The sequence below is a fragment of the Carassius carassius genome, chromosome 42 (assembly GCF_963082965.1).
Source record: "Carassius carassius chromosome 42, fCarCar2.1, whole genome shotgun sequence".
NCBI classification, from domain to species: Eukaryota; Metazoa; Chordata; class Actinopteri; order Cypriniformes; family Cyprinidae; genus Carassius; species Carassius carassius.
In genome coordinates, this window is record NC_081796.1 from 16,794,892 (window position 1) to 16,817,216 (window position 22,325).

The 22,325-nt window shown below is 37.1% G+C and overlaps 3 protein-coding genes and 1 long non-coding RNA gene across 4 annotated transcripts; all 4 read left to right on the top strand.

Moving 5' to 3' along the window:
* Positions 1 to 1,348: 1,348 nt before the first annotated feature.
* Positions 1,349 to 10,244, top strand: LOC132123850 (glycine--tRNA ligase-like). The gene is made up of 17 exons (XM_059534542.1): positions 1,349 to 1,638; positions 2,087 to 2,188; positions 4,590 to 4,692; positions 4,874 to 5,015; positions 5,093 to 5,181; positions 5,907 to 5,983; positions 6,250 to 6,395; positions 6,504 to 6,653; positions 6,732 to 6,894; positions 6,973 to 7,137; positions 7,227 to 7,333; positions 7,459 to 7,605; positions 9,001 to 9,086; positions 9,163 to 9,272; positions 9,360 to 9,453; positions 9,549 to 9,739; positions 9,833 to 10,244. Exons 1-17 carry the CDS (start codon positions 1,381 to 1,383, stop codon positions 9,956 to 9,958), a joined length of 2,256 nt encoding a protein of 751 aa, XP_059390525.1. The 5' UTR covers positions 1,349 to 1,380; the 3' UTR covers positions 9,959 to 10,244.
* A 3,158-nt stretch (positions 10,245 to 13,402) lies between these two features.
* LOC132124015 (uncharacterized) lies at positions 13,403 to 13,801 on the top strand. Its single transcript, XR_009426702.1, has 3 exons — positions 13,403 to 13,498; positions 13,572 to 13,607; positions 13,694 to 13,801. It is a non-coding gene; the product is annotated as an uncharacterized LOC132124015 (long non-coding RNA).
* Positions 13,802 to 15,144: 1,343 nt separating this feature from the next.
* On the top strand, positions 15,145 to 16,194 carry LOC132123916 (protein-cysteine N-palmitoyltransferase HHAT-like protein). Its single transcript, XM_059534601.1, has 2 exons — positions 15,145 to 15,286; positions 15,579 to 16,194. The coding sequence occupies exons 1-2, from the start codon at positions 15,145 to 15,147 to the stop codon at positions 15,782 to 15,784; spliced, it is 348 nt and encodes a 115-aa protein (XP_059390584.1). The 3' UTR covers positions 15,785 to 16,194.
* A 1,246-nt stretch (positions 16,195 to 17,440) lies between these two features.
* On the top strand, positions 17,441 to 21,976 carry LOC132123948 (kelch-like protein 40b). Its single transcript, XM_059534639.1, has 6 exons — positions 17,441 to 18,723; positions 19,666 to 19,826; positions 20,109 to 20,216; positions 20,331 to 20,516; positions 20,645 to 20,794; positions 21,479 to 21,976. The coding sequence occupies exons 1-6, from the start codon at positions 17,593 to 17,595 to the stop codon at positions 21,594 to 21,596; spliced, it is 1,854 nt and encodes a 617-aa protein (XP_059390622.1). The 5' UTR covers positions 17,441 to 17,592; the 3' UTR covers positions 21,597 to 21,976.
* The last annotated feature ends 349 nt before the right edge of the window (positions 21,977 to 22,325 follow it).

Genomic DNA, 22,325 nt, shown 5'->3' on the forward strand with positions numbered 1-22,325 from the left:
ATTCCGTCCGTGTTATGCAATAGCAATCCCGTTTTTATGACTGGATTCTACTAACCAGACTATGTTTCTGCATCGCGGAAATTATAGGGCCGTACGTCTCAGAATAGTCAGTTCAATTTGGGAAAGAAATCAATTACATCTGTATGTGGATGTGTGTAAATATTCAAATGTAATCCCCACTGTAATCTTTAAAATTTTCAGAAGTAACTGTAATTTAATTACTCATTTTTTCTTATTAACTGTAACTGATTACAGTTACATTTATTTTGTAATTAAATTACGTAATTAAGTTACATGTAACTAGTTACTCCCCAACACTGGTTAATTGAATGCAAAGTGTGAGTTCTAGGAGAATGTTTGTCTCGTGATGAACATGTATCGCTCACTAGGAGTCGCTAAATGAACAGCTGCAGCACGCAGGTTACCTTTTTTTTTTTTTTTTCAATGGAGGATCAGTTGCCCTATTGGTTAAAATCCCCAAACACTATACTTAAATATCAAATAAATAAATTACATCAAAACAGGGGCGTTTGCGTTTTGATGTGGTGGGCTGCTGTGGGCCAGAAAGTCCAGGGCCACTTTTTGGTCCCAGTCCGCCCCTGGGGTCCAGTGATGTCTTTCAGGTGGGCCAGCACCAGTTTTTCAAATGACTTCATGACTACAGACGTTAGAGCCACAGGCCTGTAGTCATTTAGTCCTGTAATTTTGGATTTCTTTGGGATAGGGATGATGGTGGAGCGTTTGAAGCATGAAGGGACTTCGCACAGTTCCAGCGATCTGTTGAAGATCTGTGTGAAGATGGGGGCCAGCTGGTCAGCACAGGATTTCAGACAGGCTGGTGTAACGCAATCTGGGCCCTGGTGCTTTTTTCCTTTTCTGCTTGTTGACTGGAAACAAAACATCTAATTCTTGCAATGTTTTTTAGATGATAGTATGCTGATTTAGTTACTGCTTTGACATGACTACTGAAACTATGGTCTGTCTCTGGAATCACACCAAGATTCCTGACTTGATTTTTAGTTGTTTGACCGCTAGAGTCAAGGTATGCATTGACCTTGAAAACTTCATATTTGTTTCCAAATGCAATGACTTCAGTTTTTTCCTTGTTTAACTGAAGAAAGTTCTGGCACATCCAACTATTAATTTCATCAAGCACAATAAACACTTTATTTATTTTTCCTCGTTTTTTTATTATTTTTTTGCACTATATCTAATGACAATCGTGGTAAACAGATACATTATGACGAATCTGCAGTTTAAAAAAAACAAAAAAACAAAAACAAATGGCGAATGTACTGAACTGAATCCCCGTCGTCACTTACTCATTTCTGGGGATTTCATCATTCAGTTCCGCTGTGTGGTTGCTCCTCCTCTCGGTCCATGCTGTTTCTGCGGGGCGCAACATCAGCCTTCCTCCTCAGGACCGGTACACAGTTCACCACCGTCCGCGCGGTTCCGAGGGTCGGATCCGGTCTCATACACCTGTGTGCTTCCCCTCCGATCAGAGCGCTCTCGCTGTCGGCTTGTTTGTGGAAGAAGAAGAAGAGAAGCGCGTGGCTGGAGATGACGGGAGGACAGAATATGGACAGCAGTATTGAAGAGGTTCTGGCTCCTTTGAGGCTGGCAGTGAAGGAGCAGGTAACACGATTATGAAAGACAATAACAAGCGTATGTAATGTGCTGCGTTATTAATTTACATTGCACATTGTATTAAACACCTTACTTTATTTGCTTTTTATTCGAGGTAGAGTCATGATTTAGAAATCAAATGAGTCCCTTTAAAGTATGCAAAATGGTTCTTTTGTAATTTTTATTATTAAACAAAATTTTAAGTGATGGTTTTAGGAAATATGACAAGGTGGTGGCTTTATTTTGGGTTTATACTGCTGGATGTTTCAGTCTGTCAGTGCCACGTCTGTTATGAGCCGTTCTGACATACAGCACAGAAACCAATGGAGGGACTGAGGGTGGAGGAAATCACACAGTTAAAACGAAACTTGAAGAGGTTGATGGATGCATTCTTATTCTAATATATAGCAGTCTTAATAATTAACGTTGCGTTTTCTGTTGTTTATTTTCCTCATAGGGTGATCTTGTGCGCAATCTGAAGGCAGAAAACGCTCCTGAAGTAGATGTCAACAAGGCCGTGGCAGAACTGAAAGCTCGCAAGAGAATCCTGGAGGCCAAGGTGAGAAATCTTAGGATGTTCCTTAAGATTACGTGGAGATGCCTTTCTAGATGAGGTGTGTCTTTTTATATGTTAAATACTTTCTCTTGTCTCAGTTTAATGAACAGCCATAGAATGCAACAGAGCCAGGGGCGTCATGCATTCATGATTTTTGAGGGGGCACATTTTTGTCATTCTAGTCATTCTACGAAAGCACTGTATAACTGATATAGGCTTATTTTTTTATTATTTTTTTTCCTTTTTATTCAAAACAATTCCAAACATGCTTAATATATCAGGAAATATCTCGTTTATCAAATATGTGTAGGTAAACGTGTTTTGCACCTTTTATAGATTATTTGATCAATATATGGAAATGTAGTGTAATCTATTAACTACACATAAAAACCTGACTTTTTACTTAAGTGCCATATCATGCCATAAAATATTTTTAATACGACTGAATTTGCATTTAATGTAAATTTTAATAACAATATTGTAAGATACTTATTTTAACACTTTCATTTTACAGAGAGTAAAGAACATTTACATTATCAAAAAACATTTTCATTCAGTCTAGCCAGAGTTCAGGCACTCTCAAAAACTCCCATTAAAATCACTGAAGCACTTTACATTATGAAACGAATATCTTACTTACATTCGTACACACATCTGCACTTTTTGTTGTTTCTGATGAGAGAATTCGCTAAATAATTCAGTCAGCGAGCAAGTGAACAAAACACCGCGTTTCAGTGACGTCTCTGATTGGCCATTGCATCCATAAGCGCAACAGAATAGTTTCTGATTGGTTATCATGAAGCGTTGTACGAACGCGTCTGTCTCTGGCTCAGCGCCAGCCAGCGAACGCAGATTTGAATTTAGCAGCTGATGCTGTGCACTGAACGATCTAATCGCACCGCTGTGATTGTATCAAATATATCAAAAATATTATTCTGCAATTTTTTTTTTTCGTTTGGAAGCTGCATTTAAAATCCACTTGGCTCAGAAATCTGAGGGGGCACGTGCCCACTCACTTCGAATGGGCACAACGCCTCTGAACAGAGCCCACCTTTTCCAGCGGTGTTGGAGTATTTCCGTTTGTATTGCTGATAGGGCTTTTTAGTTTTGGTTAAAGCTTCAACTTGCTAAGAGAGAAATCGCAACATTTTGAACTTTGATTTGAATCAAAATCAGAAATCAGGCAAAATGAAAATCAAGTTGTGGATCATATAGAAACTATATATATATATATATATAATTACATGTGTTGTATGAATATATTTATATAGAGTATATAAACAGAATACAATTTTTATTTTTATTTATTTGTTTATTTTATCATTAGTTTGGTTGGTGTATAAGAAACAAATGGAGAAAAAACATTTTTGAAAAAAATATATATTTTATTCATATTTTATTATGTGTCCTTTGTAGAGGATGCTAGGACTAATCTAAACAATTAAGACACTAATTTGTATTTATGTTATTTAATTAATGATGTAATGAATTAAACCTTAATAATCATCGGGAAGAAGGAGGCGGGAACCGGCGGACAATCATATGGAACTTTAATAATCAAAAATAAACAAAAAAAAACGGCGCACCAGCCCCTCACGGACGACTGATGTGCACAAAATAAAACCAAAACCTAAAATTAAGCCCAGGCCTGGTCCTCTCTCATCCTTCACTGTCGTCGCTCCAGTTTTATATCCTTCCATCTCCTCTGTGGGACTCGAGACCGGTGGTGGGTCGCAGGTGTCGCTGATTTCCCAATCACTCCACCGGCCTCACTCGTGTTCCCACATCCCTCGGCCCCGCCCCACTCGTCACAAATGACAATAAGTGTTTAAATGAATGTAATTACTTATTTTGACGCCTTCCTTTTCTCCAAACTTGGCTAAAATGTGAAGTTTATCATTTATAAAACTTTTTGGTTTTGTGAAATCATGCTTTTTACAGCCATTTTACAGTTTAATATGTCACCATGTACATTGCCCTACCTCGTTTGTTTTGTGCAGGACTTAAAAAGTATAAACTTTGATTTAAAAAATCCTCCAGACACACATGGTACTTGGTATTTGGAATTATTATTTTTGAATAAGCACTTTTTGACTGTCTCTTAGGTTGTTGAAAATGTTATGTAGACTACTTATCAAACATAGTACATTTGTTTGTTGCAAATTTACAGTCAATTTACAGAGATGTTTACATTTCCTTGTTAGGGAAATATTGCTTGTTAACTGACTAACAAAGTTTCCCATTTGAAATCGCATGAATGCACAAGTTTTATAGTTAATAAAATCTTAAGAAGCAAATGAATTATACTCTGATTTTCTTCAATAAAAATTAAAAAGAGTACGATGGTGTATACGGTGTGTTGACGTGCATTAGTAATCTGGCCCCTTTTTTTTTTATTTTGTAGGAGCTTTCCTTACAGCCCAAAGATGACATTGTGGACCGAACCAAGATGGAAGACACTCTAAAAAGACGTTTCTTTTACGATCAGGCGTTTGCTATCTATGGCGGTGTGTGTTTTAAGTTTTTATTTTTCCTCATATAAATATTTTAATAGCTTTGCTTTACCTTTATTCAGAATTTGAAAGGTTAATCTTCACAAAATTGCATTGAGGAATTACTAGTAAAAGTAGTTAAGATCGCTTGTTATTGTCAGCTAATAGTTTGCTTCTGTTTGTGTGTGTGAAAAAGGTGTGAGTGGGCTGTACGACTTTGGGCCTGTCGGATGTGCTCTGAAGAACAACATTCTCCAGGTCTGGAGGCAGCACTTCATCCAGGAGGAGCAGATTCTGGAGATTGACTGCACCATGCTTACACCAGAACCTGTTCTCAAGTGAGCGTTCATCTGGCTGTTCTCTAATCTGTGAATAATCTCTGAAACTCTCACTCAGTGCTTTTGCTGCATTACAGGACATCAGGGCATGTGGATAAGTTTGCCGACTACATGGTCAAGGATGTCAAGAACGGAGAGTGTTTCCGGGCTGACCACCTCCTTAAAGGTTTGTCATTGAATCTTATAATAACAGCAGCTCCAGTAATGCTGTATCTGACTGCTTTGAGACCTCCCGGTCCTCTGACTCCATGGATGCTTTAGATGTTCAGGAGGAAAAGAAAACAATGGGATCTGTAAGAATCACATAGGCTTTATTAGGCGTCCAACCAGACTCCGTGATTTGTAGACCACCAACCTGTTTGAAATGAATAATTGATTTATTTGACCTGAATCTGGACTCCTTAAAGTTGCCAAATTACCCTTTTCCCTTTCTCATTTTGACTGTTTTAATGACTGTATTTCTCTGTTTGCTTGGAATTTATTTTGTGTTCATGTAACTCTTGTAACTAATGCAACTCCGTTTTTGCCATGAAGATAGCCTTAGATGCTGACATAGCAATAAAAATAAATAATACTAATTCTACTTTGTTTTTTTAAACTGACTGAAAATATTCTCATATTGCACTCGGAGGCTTAAAAAAAAATTATCCAATAAATACCCTTCCTTCTAATACCATCCAGTTCAGGGTGGTTTAAATAAAGTCTATAGGCTCAAGAAGAAATTTAATGTATTTTAATTTAATTTAATTTTAATACAGTATTAGCAGTATATAACCTTTTTATTATATTTTATATTTAAAATGTACTTTTTATATTTTCATTATTAAAATTCAATGAAATAAATAATACTACTACTAATAAAAATGTTTGCAATGTCATTTGTTTATTTAGCTCATCTTCAGAAATTAATGAGTGACAAAAAATGTACTGCGGAAAAAAAAACTGATATGGAGGGTGTCATCACTCAGGTATGTCTCACTGATGAAATGTTACATTGATAACTAGTTGTTATAAGCTGAACTTGAACTATAAGTTGAACTTGCAAAAGGAGTAATTAATGTAATGACCATACACACAAAATCATACGAACGAAATATATTTCACACTATTTGAATACGATTAATAGTTATAGTTATAGAAATAGTTCAAGTTCTTGGTGGGAATGGGCCTTTACTGTTCAGTAAAATTACTGATTAGTAAAAGGAATATGCTGTTTTTTTTATTTCTTTTTCAGATGGATAACTACACTCAGCAGGAGTTGGCAGATTTGTTTGTGCAATACAATGTCAAGTCTCCCAGTACAGGAAATGATCTCACACCTCCAATCTCATTCAACCTGATGTTCCAGACCTCCATTGGGCCTGGGGGCAACATGCAAGGGTAAGTAAAGCATCTGCTAAATGACCAAATGTAATCTGGAGACCAGCAGACTACATGCTATCATTTTAAAACGGATGCATTAGATTTGGGGCTACATTATTTCCATAGCTATTTGAGGCCAGAAACTGCTCAGGGAATCTTCCTCAACTTCAAACGTCTTTTGGAGTTCAACCAGGGAAAGCTGCCATTTGCTGCTGCCCAGATCGGAAACTCCTTCAGGAATGAAATCTCTCCTCGCTCCGGCTTGATTCGTGTCAGGTGCGGATTATGATTTGGTTATTTGGGTGTCACATACAAGGGTTTTCACGGTACTGAAGTGAACATTTCTTTCCATAGAGAGTTTACAATGGCTGAGATCGAGCACTTTGTAGATCCGAATGAGAAGGTTCATTCCAAGTTCTCCAATGTTGCTGATCTGGAGATCATTCTTTACTCGTCCAAAGCACAGACTAGTGGGCAGTCTGCCCAGATAATGAAGCTGGGTGATGCAGTGGAGCAGGTCAGTGAAGATCTCATTCGTGATTTATTGATTATAATTAACACTTTGGTTATAGTAACAAACTTTTGTTTTGTGTAGGGCATCATCAACAACTCCGTCTTGGGCTACTTCATTGGAAGGATCTACCTTTATCTGATCAAAGTGGGTGTGGCGAAAGACAAGCTTCGTTTCCGTCAGCACATGGACAATGAGATGGCCCACTATGCCTGTGACTGCTGGGACGCTGAGACCAAAACCTCTTATGTATGTTTAGTTTTTGCTTGAGGACTTTCTAACTTTACCTGCTTGATAAAATGGCTATTTATTTGTGTGTTTTTACATGCTTTTGTTAGGGGTGGATTGAGATCGTGGGGTGTGCTGATCGCTCATGTTATGATCTTTTGTGCCATGCACGGGCCACCAAAGTCCCTCTGGTTGCTGAGAAACCCTTAAAGGAACCCATATCCTTCAACTTCCTGCAGATCTTAATAACTACAACAATCAAAGCTTTTGAGTGGGATCTTAACTCTCTCAGCAGAGGGTTGGTTCTGTTTGTCTTCAGTTACCTTCCTTAACTACTTCACACAAAGTTGTAAATGTTGTCCAGTTCGAGCCAAACAAAGGAGCCATTGGCAAAGCGTACAAGAAGGATGCAAAGTTCGCCATGGAATACCTGGCCATCTGTGATGAATGCTATATCACAGATCAAGAGAAACTCCTTAACGAGAATGGGTGAGTATCATCGACGATGGGAGCATTGATGGTTTAATTCCAATGACCCCCAAATATGAAGATTCACAATATATTCAGACACACTATCTTTTAAAACGGTGAAAACAGCCATTCAGCATAGGGATGTTCATTTTAACCGGTTAACCGATAAGCGTTAAGAATTTTGACCGATTTATACAATCAGTTAAATGGTTTAAAAGTCATTTATTTATTTGTTTTCAGTAATTTATCAAAATATTTAAAAAGGTTTGCTGCATGGTTAACGCTATGCCTATAAAAAAATGTTTTGTTTTTTTAGAGAGAAAAAAAAGCATAAGTCGCGTATACATTTTTGTAAAAAAGTTCATTCAGAAATAGGCCTATTGTCTACGCGAAATGTTTACAAACACAAACACTATAAGCATAGCTAGGCTGTTTTAGTTCACCTCAATCAACAACAAATCCTTTCAAATTACAGTATTTAGAAAAGAAGAATTAAAAATATATGAAGCGATAGCTATATAAACCACAAGCCAAAATTGAATTCATTTAGGCTAAAACGAAACTGAAACCATGTTGGGTCTCTCATTCGACACAAAATCAGATGTTTCTGTATTTGCTATGTATTTAAATGCCAAATAATTATTTATTATAGCCTACTTCACTCGCGTTCCAATATCCACATAAAACAAAATGTTTTGCATAACATCATGGCGGTATGAACACTTATGATTTTATTACATATTTAAATTGAGCAGTGTGTTTTTTTTCCCCTATGTGTTTGACTTGACTATTTTATTATGATAATGGACAGGATGCATTGTCAAAATAGCAAAGCTTAACTTTGTCCACAAATGTGGCAGCAGATATCACTTGTGTTTTTTCTTTCTAACAGTGGAAGCAACTACTTCTTTTAGTCATAAAGATAATCTGAATTTTAAATGGTTTGCCTTTATTTGTATACATTCACAATAAAAAACAATCTTTGTGGGTAAAATAAGCCTAAAGAAAAAAGGATGCTGCTTTCTGCCGTCTGTTTCCTTTCACACAGCATAAAAATGAACCGAAACTGCGTTTTTTGTAATTTATTATTCAAGTAAAAATATATTTTTCGTATAGGCCTATTTATTCGCTATATATAGTCTAGCTTAATTGTGTTTTCCTCCACTCGCAGAAGCGCTGCAGGTGCGTAATGTGATATGAAGACCATGTGAAAGCTCATGTTCTGTTGTTTGTTGGTTTTTGCGCATGTAAAATTAATCCCCGGGAGACAAATGTTAGTATTTTTTTTAACGGGTTTTATGAATTTAACCAAGGTTTTTAACCAATAGTCAGAGCTAAAATAGGTATTTTTCTCAGTCTGTAGTGCTTCCCGATGTTATTCTGTTCATTCAGTGGTTTCCTCTGTCATTTCAGTGAGTTCACCATTGAGACTGAGGGCAAGACTTTCAAACTCACCAAGGACATGGTTAACATCAAGAGGTTCCAGAAGACCCTGCACGGTAAGAGGCAGAAGCTACGTCAATAATGTCAGCACAAGTCCATGTCAGATTTTAATTGAGTTCTCTTGCTCCACAGTTGAGGAGGTTGTTCCTAATGTGATCGAACCCTCCTTCGGCATCGGGAGAATCATGTACTCCATCTTTGAGCACACATTCCGTATCAGGGAGGGTGATGAGCAAAGGACGGTAAATGCAGTAGCTGTAATATTCCATAATTAATAATTGCATATGTTTGTCTTGCTTTCTATATGAACTTTGCTTCTGTCTCTTCAGTATTTCAGCTTCCCTGCCACTGTTGCACCATACAAATGCTCCGTCCTTCCACTGAGCCAAAATCAGGAATTTATACCGTTCGTTCGAGAATTATGTGCGTAATAACATCTCTACTCCCATTTATAAAATCGTATCAATGGTATCTAATTGCTAATTCTGTAATAAACAATGTTTTGCTTCACTCTACAGCTGAAGCCCTGACCAGGAATGGCGTATCCCACAAGGTGGATGATTCTTCAGGATCTATTGGCAGACGCTATGCTAGAACAGATGAGATTGGCGTGGCATTCGGTATCACCATCGATTTTGACACAGTTAATAAGACGCCCCACACTGCCACTCTGAGAGACCGTGACTCTATGAGGCAGATCAGGGCTGAGGTAAAGCACGTGGTCATGTTTATGTGTCTGCATTTCATTCACTGAGGCAGCGCGTGTTGACTGTTTTACTGAGTTACATATGTTTATTTACAGGTTAGTGAATTGCCCGAAATGGTTCGTGACCTGGCCAATGGTGCCATCACATGGACAGAGGTGGAAAGCAAGTACCCAATCTTTGAAGGCCAGGAGACCAGCAAAAAGGAAACTGTGGAAGAGTAGACTGTCTGTACATCTATCTCATTTGCCTTTTCATTGGAGGCAGTCAAAGACATTTTTACGTTTGCATTCATAGGATCAAATGTATGGCAAATAAAAATATACAACCGATTAATGTGCACCAGATGTTCACACAACTGGAGCCACTATAATCAAGTATTGCTTTAAAACTCAAGAAAGCTTGTAAGGACCTAAAGATGACTGTGATTAGGTTACTGTACCTGTAAAATGAAGGCATGAATCACCTGTATGGTCAAATAAATCAAACCAGCACTTTCTGGACCTACAACGATGTGTTCAGTCAATTTTTTTGATCGAGTACGTGTTCAGTGAAAGATGCACTGGGTATGTTGGCCACCAGGGGGACGTAACATCTGCTAGTTGATTTTCCATAACTTTCAAAATGTTTTGATCAAATGGCCCTCATTGTCCAACACATTATTCAAAGCCTCCCCAATACAGGCTATTATAGGCTTATATTTACAAATCAACAAACAAATCATTTCATTAGAGTGTAATTTTTGTCATGATGCCACATAGTGGGTCTTCTTAGCCATCCGTTTGAGAACTACTAGTTAATAGTTAATTAGTTTTTAATGGTTCTCAGGTCAAAGCTTGTGGTAATATAGACTTAGAGAGGCTCAGCGATCCAAATTAAGACATGTTATTAATATTTAATCAGGAATATGTTAACATGTTACATTGTTCTGCTTACAATTTAAATATTAAACTGCTGATCCGTCAGGATTTGCTACATCGAGTCATCATGGCTAATTCTGGTATTTCAGGTATTTTTTTTATATGGTATGCAAGACAGTGACTTCATTTATAACTGAAAATCATGCTAATATGAATTGTTTTGTATCATTTTTGAAGGTTGTTTATTTCAGTTCGAAGATGGTGTCAACATCATCAACGGGCTATAATCATCCAAAAACAGCCTTGACCCTGTCAGAAACAGGCTCACTGGCTGTTCTTTAAGTCTGATAACAAGCTAATGTCCTAAAATATATGTAAGTTATAGTAGGGGACTGACTGCAATAGTCCAATCTCTTAAGAGTCTTCATTTAACCATAATAAAAATAAGTTAGTAATAATAAATAATGTATTGTTAATTGGATTTTGTGTATTGATATCCGAGTAATAGCAACACAATTGCATTTTTATACAGTAAAAGTACTTGTAAGTGGTTTGTCCAAGATCTTTATAGAGATTTTTATAGCTTGTATTATCTCTTGTGGCTCATCTCACAGTTTTCTTAAGACAGACTCTCACTGCTAGTATTATTTAACATGCCCGCTCTTGGTGACCCATGACCTCTCTAAGGATTTGAACAAAGAGAAGATTTTTTCTCATCGTTAAAGTAAGCACATTATACTTAGTCCACCATTGCTTCTCAGGTAAGATTTTAATTTTTAATTGATACATATTTGCACAATTACACTTTTTGTCTTAACCCATCTTCAGTTTTTTATGTAGGACATTCAGAATATGCAAACGATGGCGGTCCAAGTCTGTTTCTATTGATACAACATGGCACAATGGATCCGCCCCCTACGGGCAGCTTCAGATGAATATAAATGCATCTCTCATTCACCTTTAACAGTCCGCAACTGTGCGACAGTTTGTGCACCCAACTGACACTTTGTAGAAACAGGGGATGCATTAGATTATTATTTAGCTGGTCTTCACATTATTGAGATTAATTTAAGTTCAGGTGGATTTTTCAGTATTTGGGTTACGGTGGCATTGCTGTGCTCAAGGTTAGTACAACAGGTGTTTCTAAAATCTGCTTGGCACCGCTGTGCAGCGCATGACCTGCTAACATTTATGTCAAATATCAGAGAAAAGAGTTGAACTAATAAGCCTCTTACTTACCTGCATGGTTCCTCTCAAAGTAACAAACGTCACAATAAAGCAGACCAGGATGGTATTTGATGTCGTACCCTCAAATTAGCTGAGGAGGTGGTTAAAAAAGATAAAAAGATTTGGCTGTAATGTAAAAATGAGATTTCAGTGTGATGCTTCAGTCAATACAATGAGAGGAGAAAATAGCCCAGCTAAAAATAGCAAGAGCTCACGTAGTGTAGATGCTTCCTGCTCACACAATTCAGATCACTGGAAACTTCTGCCTTGGCCACAAAGATCAAATTGGTTTCAGTTTGATATTTTTTTTTTTTATCAATTTAACTCTTTATCCAAAGAAACCGTATGTTCACAGAATACATCTTGTCAGTTAATTTGCTCCTTGGGAAGTGAACCTATGACCTTGTTGCTTGCGTCATGTTCTACAAGTTGAGCTACAGTAACACTACAATACTGCTTTCATCCCATAGTAGTTTACCAATTACCAAGTTGTATTTGTTAGCAGGATCCTAATTGCTCATTGGCTGTCTTGATTGGGAAATATTGCAATGACCGAATTTGACACCAGATTTGTTTTTACAGATTTGTTTTAGTATCTTATTTTATCTATTCATTCTATATCAAAAATTATGTTAATAGGATGCCTTATCAAATATATAATCACCACTTGAACCTAAAATAGTCACAATAATTTAAAAATAATAATATTAATGATAATTATTATTATTAAAATGACAATAAATGAAATTCTGACAATAATATAATACATATTATTAATAAAAGTGAAATAAAACTATAAAATAAAATTATTATTATTATTATTAAAAATGAAATGACATAATATTAATAAGTATTAATAAAGTAATTCATAAATTATGATGATTATTAGAAATGAAATGATCATAATAATAATTGTTCAAATAAAATAAAATATTATCATAATTTTACTTCCAAGTCTATGATTCTGTTCATTTCAGATGACTTGTTTTTCAGGCAGGGTTTGTGACTGGCAGTTTTGAGCTGTGTCCTCTTGTGTTCTACAGCGGCTGTGGGTTCACTATCATGCGCTGTTTGAGTTTTGCTCTTGAGAATGGTGAGAGGAAAGATGGAAACTACAGCATCCTGGAGCTACTCAAGTACAACTTCTACCTTCCCTTCTTTTACTTTGGACCCATCATGACCTTCGACAAGTTTTACACTCAGGTCTGTAACTAAATTAACCGAATGAAAAAAAATCATGGTTTGATTATTTTCCAAATAATTAATTAGACTGTGATTATATTGCATTGGCCTTTAACCCCTTCGACCCCAGCAGGCCAACAACCCATCCCTCACAAGGAAGGATGGAGAGATGTGGAACATTTCCATTCAGGCCCTGCTAAACCTGGGGGTTATTATAATAGTGGCAGTCATCCTACACTTCATGTACATTCTGACCATACCTAGTGACATGAAGCTCCTTAAACACATCTCTGACTGGACCCTTGGTGAGTATGTATGTGTGCTTGTTTTCACATGCTTTGTAGTTCACCAGAGTCCAAAAGACCACAACAGTCTTTCTTTTCTTTTACTACGCAGTTGGATGTTCGGAGTGATAAACACCGTATCAAGACTGGATCATCTGGACCCTCCCAAACCACCGAAATGCATTACAATGCGTTATGTGTTCTCTGAGACGTGAGTGAGCTAATTTGTCATTAATTAAATAGCATTAATAATTCTAAAAATATATATATATTTTTTTTTACAGACACTTTGATCGAGGAATAAATGACTTTCTCTGCAAGTATGACTAACTTTTTTTTTTATTTATTACACAATGCTGTTTTAAGTATTCCAGTATTTTACTAAAGAATGCTCTCATCTTTAAAGTTATGTTAATAATTATCTCGGTGGGAAGCATGAAAATGTTTTGGATGAGCTGATAGCCTCTCTGTGCACGTTTGGCATCACAGCCCTCTGGCTGGGACCAAGCTGGGTCCCTCTAGAGCAGGGGTTTTCAAACTGTGGGTCGAATGGAACAAGGTGGGTCGCACAAAGTCACTTGGCTGCAGCTAATTTTGCGTTTCAATGACACACAGACACTAACACAGTTCAGTCTAGGGCTGCACGAATGTGACGAGTGGGGCGGGGCCTAGTGCCATGGGAACAGAGCTAGGCCGGTGGAGTGATTGGGAAATGAGCAACACTCACCGGTCTCAAGAACCACGGAGGAGATCGGAAAGATACAAAAGAGGAGCGATGACAGTGAAGGACGAGAGAGGACCAGGCCTGGGTTTTATTTTGTGTTTGTTTTTTATTTGTGCACGGCAGTCATCCGAGAGGGGCTGTCGCGCTGTTTTGTGTTTATTTGGTTATTAAAACTTTGTTTGATTGTCCGCCGGTTCCCACCTCTTTCCACGAAGGAGTCATCGAGGCGGTGGGCTGGAGTGAGTTCGCCCCCCCCCCCCCCGGCAACTCACTCCAGCCCACCACATCGAGCACCCTCGGCGGCAGACTCCTTCGCCCTGCTCGATGGCACTGCGGATTCACCCCAGCGGCGAAGGATCTTCGGCAGCGCGCCCCTCCTTCCTCCCTGGCTTCGGCACCAGTGTAAAACATTAAAATCTTCACAATCACAGGAAGAAGGAGGCGGGAACTGGGAACCCACTCATCACAACGATATAGCCCACCAACATTAATAATGAACTGCAATATCCTTAGTGTGATTTTCAAATTGCAATTAAGTCCGTGTGCGTTGCGTGTTTTGAAGGTCTCAGAGCAATGTCATTAAAAGGTTCAATCGGTCTTTTTTTACCTATTTCACAATTATTTTAATCTCCAAACTGTTTTAGATAGTTCTGCTTTGCTTCTTATGCTTTTCTAAAAAAGTGTTGGATTGTGCTCCGTTCTCGCCGACACACACGGAAGGATCATGAATGCAACAAAACACAGCAGCGCAGATCACACTTCACTGGAGTGAGCCTGCTTCACGTTTTTATGGACACTACATATTTTAACGCCAGTAAACAAAAATTAAAACTTGTAAATTTGTAGTGAAATTTTCAGTTGTACTCTAAAATAAAATGGTTATTTTTCTTAAATACTTAATTTCTGTCATAAAAATTTTAAGTAAGATTAGGTTTAAAGTAATTTCACTCGTTGTTTTTTTTTTTTTTTTAATATTTTGGTGGGTCGTGAAATATATTACACTTGTCTAGGTGGGTCGTGGAATGGAAAAGTTTGGGAACCACTGCTCTAGAGCTCTCTCTATTGGTTAAATGTTAAATTACTGGTAATATAAGCAATGATCTAATCTAGAAATCTTTTCTATCCACCCACAGATGGCCATATCAGAATCTATGTCACGCAGGATCAGGGCTGTGTTCAATACCTTCAGCTTCTGGACAATTGTTCTTTACAATGTCTTGGCCCTGAACAGTCTTGAATTTGCCAATTTGGTTGCCAAGAGATTGTTTCTGAAAGGTGAAGTACTAGTGGTATTTGAGCAATTTAAATGCATTTTAAATATAACTTATAGTAATTTTGTAAGAAGTTCATTAGTATATTGTATTTTTACTTTATATTTTATTATTTTATTTTACAATTTATATTTAATATTTATTTTATGGATTCTTTTTTTTTTTTTTTCAATACAACCCTTTTGGAGCAAGTAAAAAAATAAATGTTTTTTGCTTTTGCTTTTTTTTTGATTGGTCTGTTTCCTGTTATTTCAAATGTACATTATCTTTAAATCAAACTGTATCTTGTTTGTTAGGCTTCCCTTTCACCACCATCACGGTGATGTTCGTTACCTACTGCTTGATTCAGCTGATTAAAGAAAGGGAAAGAAGACAGGCTTTGATTGATGATCCAGACCCAATCCCCCCTCCAGCCCCCGCTCCTCCACCCCCTCCCACAGATCCCAGCTCCACCCGGACAGACGCCCAGCCTGTGGACCCAAACAAGCAGAAGGCAGAGTAGAGGTTATATTTAGATGAATCCTCAATAGTTTACTTCTGGTGAATTCTACAGAAAATGATCATCTTGAAATATGGAGAAAAAATTTTAATGACAGCACTGTAAGAAAAGATCTGAAAGAGCTATTTAACTTTTTACAGATTATTTTCAACATTACAGACTTTACTCTCATTTGCTGCTTTTTAAATTAGCGACAGTTTTACAAGTGTAATAGAGTTTCATTATTTGATTTGTAGGATGGATTTTATTACTACAAATTTTGTTACATAGTTTTAACTAAAAAGAAATACAAATATTCAGTGTTCGTATCACAAGTGATTACTATAATATAATGCATAATATATATTACTAACATGTACTTAAAAACTTAAACTAACAATCAAAAAGACTGTTTTACAAATGTGTGATATGCATTAAAGTCATCTTCATTTGTGGCTACGTGTCTTTTTATTAGTTTTTATTTTTTATTTAAAAAAAAAAATTTTTTTTGGGCAAACATTATGTTTTAAATTTCTGCAAAAAAGGAAATGGCAAAGTTGTAATTGACAGAGATCAATCATCTGGGACACTCATCCTGCATGACAACACGGTGGCTTAAATTAAACTGTGACTCTTAATAAAAGCATAAATGTCACTGAGAACATTCAGGATCTTTGATGTCATTAAACATTTTCACTCTAGGATATTTATATGAACTGGCATAAGCTTTCTTCTGTTTGTTCAACGATTAAGACAACCCGTGACCGTGAATTACCTATTGTTATTATCAGTGACTTAATGATAATTTAAATAAATGAATAACTTAATATTGTTTTAGGAATAAAACAGAAAAACAGATGTTGGCCCTAGATTTTTATGTTACTTTTCATATATACTGTTTAAATATATATATATATATATATATATAATTTGCTATGCTAAAAAATAGTTAAAAAAATGTTAGCCTGAATGCACTGTAAGTTGCTTTGGATAAAAGCATCTGCTAAATGCATAAACTTAAAAATGCAGTTCAGCCAATATATTCAAATGTAACTTAACTTATAATACAAGAACTAGCACACAAGGCTTTGGAGTATATAAGATTATTTGGTTAGAGTTTATTTAAAAGTGATATTGTTGTAGTGTTATTACATAAAGAGGAACTAAGTAATATCAATTATCTACAATACATGTACTTACTATAGGGTTATGGTTAGGGTTTGTTTTAGGCTTAGTTGCTTGTAAGTATGCATAATTTACTGCTGTTACCGTAGTAATTACATTTAACTACGTTACCGTAAAATAAAGTGTTATCTATTATTTAAAAAATAAAATTAAAACATCGTTTTGTATAACTTCGGGCCATTTTCAGAATGTATGGAATTAAGTATTTTAAGCTATTATAATAGATGAGAATCTCTGTAATGAAATGCCTCTTTAATAATATAGTCTATAAAAATAATAAATCAAGAGGGTGATTCATAGTCCTATAATGGTACCATGTAGTGGCCTCTGATCTCACCCAGAAGGCCAGCGTTTCTTCCGACTGCTGTCTTGCACGGGGAAGTGTGTCAGCTGTTGCACAGGGCAGGGGGTTGTGTTTCACATGTACAAGTATGGATTCCACATCTTTGTGAAGGATCTATAAATAGCCCCCAGTTGGAGTTTGGTTGAAGTATTGGGACAGCTGATGAAGCCTGAAGTCCCGACAGCCATGCAGAACTGATTCGGCCCCTTCCTCTTCTTTTCAGACAGTAACAGGAGTGTGGCACAGAGACCACTGGACTAGCCATTGACTTCACTGTGACCGACAGGGATACAACACGATCAGTATGGCTCTACCCATAGATCCCATGGAGGAGCCGCGCATGTACCAGCAAACCCTGCTGCAGGATGGTCTATACGATCTTCTAGAGAGCGATATGATGGTTGACTGTGTGTTGAAGATCAAAGACAAGGAGTTTCCCTGTCACCGGCTGGTCCTGGCTGCTTGCAGCTCGTACTTCAGAGCTTTCTTTAAGTCAGGTGTGGAGGAGAGTAAACAGAAGGAGATTGTATTGGAGGATGTGGAGCCTGGAGTCATGGGGATGATCTTGAAGTACCTCTACACCTCGAACATCAATGTAACAGAACAAAACGTACAAGACATCTTCGCTCTGGCCAACATGCTTCAGATCCCCTCGATTTTCACTGTATGTGTGTCCTTCCTGCAAAAGAGACTGAGTTTGAGCAACTGTTTGGCAATTTTTCGACTAGGCCTGATGCTGGATTGTCCTCGACTGGCCATATCGGCGAGAAACTTCGCTTGTGAACGCTTTCAGTTAATTGCTCGGGATGAAGAATTCCTGCAACTGACTCCAAGTGAATTGGCAGCCATTATCGCATCGGACTCTTTGAATGTAGAAACGGAGCAAGACGTTTTTGAAGCTTTGATCAAGTGGGTTGGACATGACCAAGAGAAGAGATTGGAGGAACTAACGGGTCTGCTGGATTGCGTCAGATTACGTCTGGTTCCTGAGGAATACTTCACCAAAAGCGTGGAGAAACATGAATGGTTGAGCTCAAACCCAGAGATCACCAAGAAACTGCAACTGGTCAAAGACGCCCATGCTGGGAAACTTCCTGAAGTCAAGAAGACCAAAAGCAAAAAGAGTGCTTGTGAGGAAGGAGAGAAGGAGGGAGAAGAAGAGGAGGAGGAAGAGCAGGGGGAGCTGCTTCCAGGAATCTTGAATGACAATCTGCGGTTCGGGATGTTCCTGAGAGACTTGATCTTCTTGATCAATAGCACTGCATCAGTGGCTTATGACCCAACGGGAAATGATTGTTATGTGGCGTCACTCTCCAACCAAATTCCTAAAAACCACTGCAGTCTGGTCACAAAAGAAAATCAGATATTTGTGGCAGGTGGACTCTTTTTTGATGAGCAGAGCAAAGACGAACAGATCTATTTATACTTTTTGCAGGTAAAGGACTACTTTCCTTCATTTACTGCTTTCATTCATTCTTTTTTCAGAGTCATTAATTCTACACATTGTGCAGTTTATGTAGTGTACATAAATCATAGACAACATTAGTAAAGATATCTTTTTTACTTTTTTTGGTCTCTACCCAGCTATATTTACCTATATATTTAGATATTAGTGAAAGTAAAGACCCCATGGAATCATTGGTATTCTATGAAACTAGATGGGCTTGTCTCTTGTTGAAAACCCAAGATGCTTAGCTAGGTTTTAACAGTGTTTCTAGAATGTACGTAATTGCTATTAGGGGAATGGATGTTCTTATTCTAGATAGCTTTTTTGATTGAGCAAAATTGTGTGTTGTTCGGAATGGGTCATCCATATTTTTACAATTTGTTTTCCCATTACTTCATAGACAGTTTTTTAATGTAATGTAATGCATTTTAAGTATTCTAAAAGGTAATGTAGTTAGATGCTAATGTAGATGCTGGAAGAATTGTCGCTGGGATGGCGCAATGACTGCTGCTTATTAGGCTCGTAATGATGATTGAGGGAACTGAATGATTAGGCTCCTCTCTAACCTGTTTGGAACTTCATATAATATAATCGACACTAACATCTCAGAACATTCTAGGAAGGTTAATTTATGGTTCTAAAATAATAAAACTAAAAGTAACATTGTCTATAAGTTCTTAGCAGCACCAGAAAACCTCCCTCCTTGCAATGTTTCTAGAATGTTAGTAATTGGTTCCTCACATGTTTAATTAGGAACCATACCCTAACGTTACAGGAATGTTTTGTGTTTAACTTTAAAGCTAATAGACATGCACTAAAAGGCACAAAACTCCCGTTTTGATATCACGAGGTCTTTAAATGATCAGTAAATGCTCATGTATACTGTCCCGTATAACACAGTGGATGATATATTGTCATTACATCTGACAGTTTGACCCTGCAGCATCAGACTGGATGGGCATGCCTCCCATCCCCTCCCCCCGCTTCCTATTTGGCATGGGAGAGGCAGAAAACTTCATCTTTGTTATTGGAGGGAAAGAAATGAAGGAAGGAGAATGCATTCTGGACACAGTTATGGCTTACGACAGACAGTAAGTATGTTTACTGATTCCACATGCATTATTTGAATATTAACTTTTTTTTTATTATTGAATCTTCCCATAATTTTGGAAGTATATATTTTACAAGAAAATACTATGTCAGTCTTTCTAATTCAAAATTTTAATTCAGTGCTTTACTTGCTATTTCTTCTGTTATTACTTGTGAAATCTAGCTGTTGACTACAGAAAAATGTTTCCACCATTTTTTTTTCAGTGTAGGCTACTGCAAATAATCCTGTTTTTATTTATTTATTTTTATATATTTTTTTTAAGGTATCTTAAATGGGCAGAGTCAGATCCTCTTCCCTACCCAGTATATGGCCATGGAGTAGTATCTCATAACGAAATGATCTATGTAATTGGAGGAAAGGGAGAGAACAAGTACGTTTACAAGCTAATTCTACACTTTGTGTTGGATACACATCTAATATTATAGCTAGTAGTAAGGTTAACCCTGTATCTCACATTTATAAACACATTTGTCTTATTTTCTAGAGAGTGTTTGAAAAAAGTGTGTGCATACGACACTAAAAAGCATCAGTGGAAGGATTTAGCTCCATTAAATTCTGCACGTTCACTCTTTGGGGTCACAATTCACAAAAACAAGATCTACGTGGTAGCTGGTGTGACTGACACTGGCCTCACCGGCAGCGCTGAAGTCTATGACATCAAAACCAACAAGTAAGTGTGTCCTGCAGTAAACAACCTGCAGTATAATCTGAGGTTTATGGTATGCATTGACTTGTGGGACAAACCCATCATAATTAGCTTGCAATAAATATTTAACCACAGCACTCTCTAACTTCTAGGTGGTCAGAGTTTGTTGAGTTTCCCCAAGACCGTAGTTCACTTAGCCTGGTCACTGTGGGTGGTGTCCTCTATGCTGTGGGTGGATTTGCCATGTTCCCCAAAGAGGACAGCGATGATCTCATGCCACAGGAGATGAATGACATCTGGAGGTGAGACGGTCATTCACTACACCAATCAGCCTTTAAGTGGAACTATGCAAATGAAAGCACTTAGTAACTGTAATACTTAAAGGAATAGTTCACTCAAAAATGTATATTTTCAGAAAATTTACTCACTACTACTAGGGTTTGTTTATTTTTTGGAACAGATTTGGACCAATTTAGCATCACATCACTTGCCCAACAATGAATCCTCTGCAGTGAATGGGTGCCGTCAGAATGAGAGCCCAAAAGCTGATCTTCTAGTCGTAATATTGCTTTCACCAGTAAAATATTGTAATACAGTAATATTGATTTCAGTCTGGTCGGATTTAGAACAGAAATATGTACAGATCAAGCACCCTTAACAAGCAAAAACAGTCTGAAACAGTTATACAAAAATGTCTGTGGATTTTGATGTGAGATGGATTTTTTCCACTGGAGTAAGCGTTATTATGTATTATGGACTTTTGGCCAGAAGTGACATTGTGTGGATTATTGTGATGTTTTATCATATGTTTGAAGACCCATTCTCTACAGAGGATCCTTTGGTGATCAAAATAAATAAATAAATGCTATATTTCAGGTGGCATGAGGATGAGTAAATCAATATATAGACATATTGTGATTCTGACCACATATACATGATTACAACAATCGATATGTTCAAATAAAAAGTTTCATGATTGTTCACAGGTATGATGAGGGCGAGAGGAAATGGATCGGCATACTGAGAGAGATTCAATATGCATCTGGTGCAACGGTTCTGGGAGTTCGTCTTAACACTCTTCGGCTCACTAAAATGCGAGACTAGTGCCGTCCAATGATTCAGTGTACCAAAATGAAAAAAGTAGGTACAAACTCTCTCTGCTGATATTAAATCAGTTATTATAGGGTGGGACAAAGTGAAACAAGCATGAAATACTAGAGGATAGAACATCTGTTGTCAAACTCATTCCATGAAGTGATCAATTTGATATTCAATATTCAAATATGCTTTATCATTTGAATCAGAGAACAAGCAGAGATATTTTGAAAAAGGGTGTGGAAATGCTGTTTTTGAACAGTTTTAACATGGACGGAGCTTCTTGTGTCATGTTATGTCGTTTTTTAAATTTTTATTGTTAATGTGACATTTCTGTTGTGTTCTGAATGAGAAAAACTCCCAAAGTAAAATAAAAACAAACACAAAAACAGCTTGGTATGATGTTGCATTTGGTTCACTACTGAAATTAGCATTTTATTTAGTTTTATTACAGACAATAAATACTACCCGATACAATAAATGACATAAAAGACAGCCTCATTTTATTAGCACAGCTAGACTCTAGTCTTTGCATTGTTTAGTATTCTGTTGGCAGAACCAGCATGACTGCCAACAGCATGTACACAAAGTTAACCAAGACAGAGAGTGTATAGAATTAAAACTTAGGAACAGTTATACTCATGATTGGTTTAATACATCGAAAGTATGGGTAAGTTTGAGTATTACATGTTTGGTACTAGACTAGTTTAGGTGGAAAAAATTCTTGAATTTGGTTTC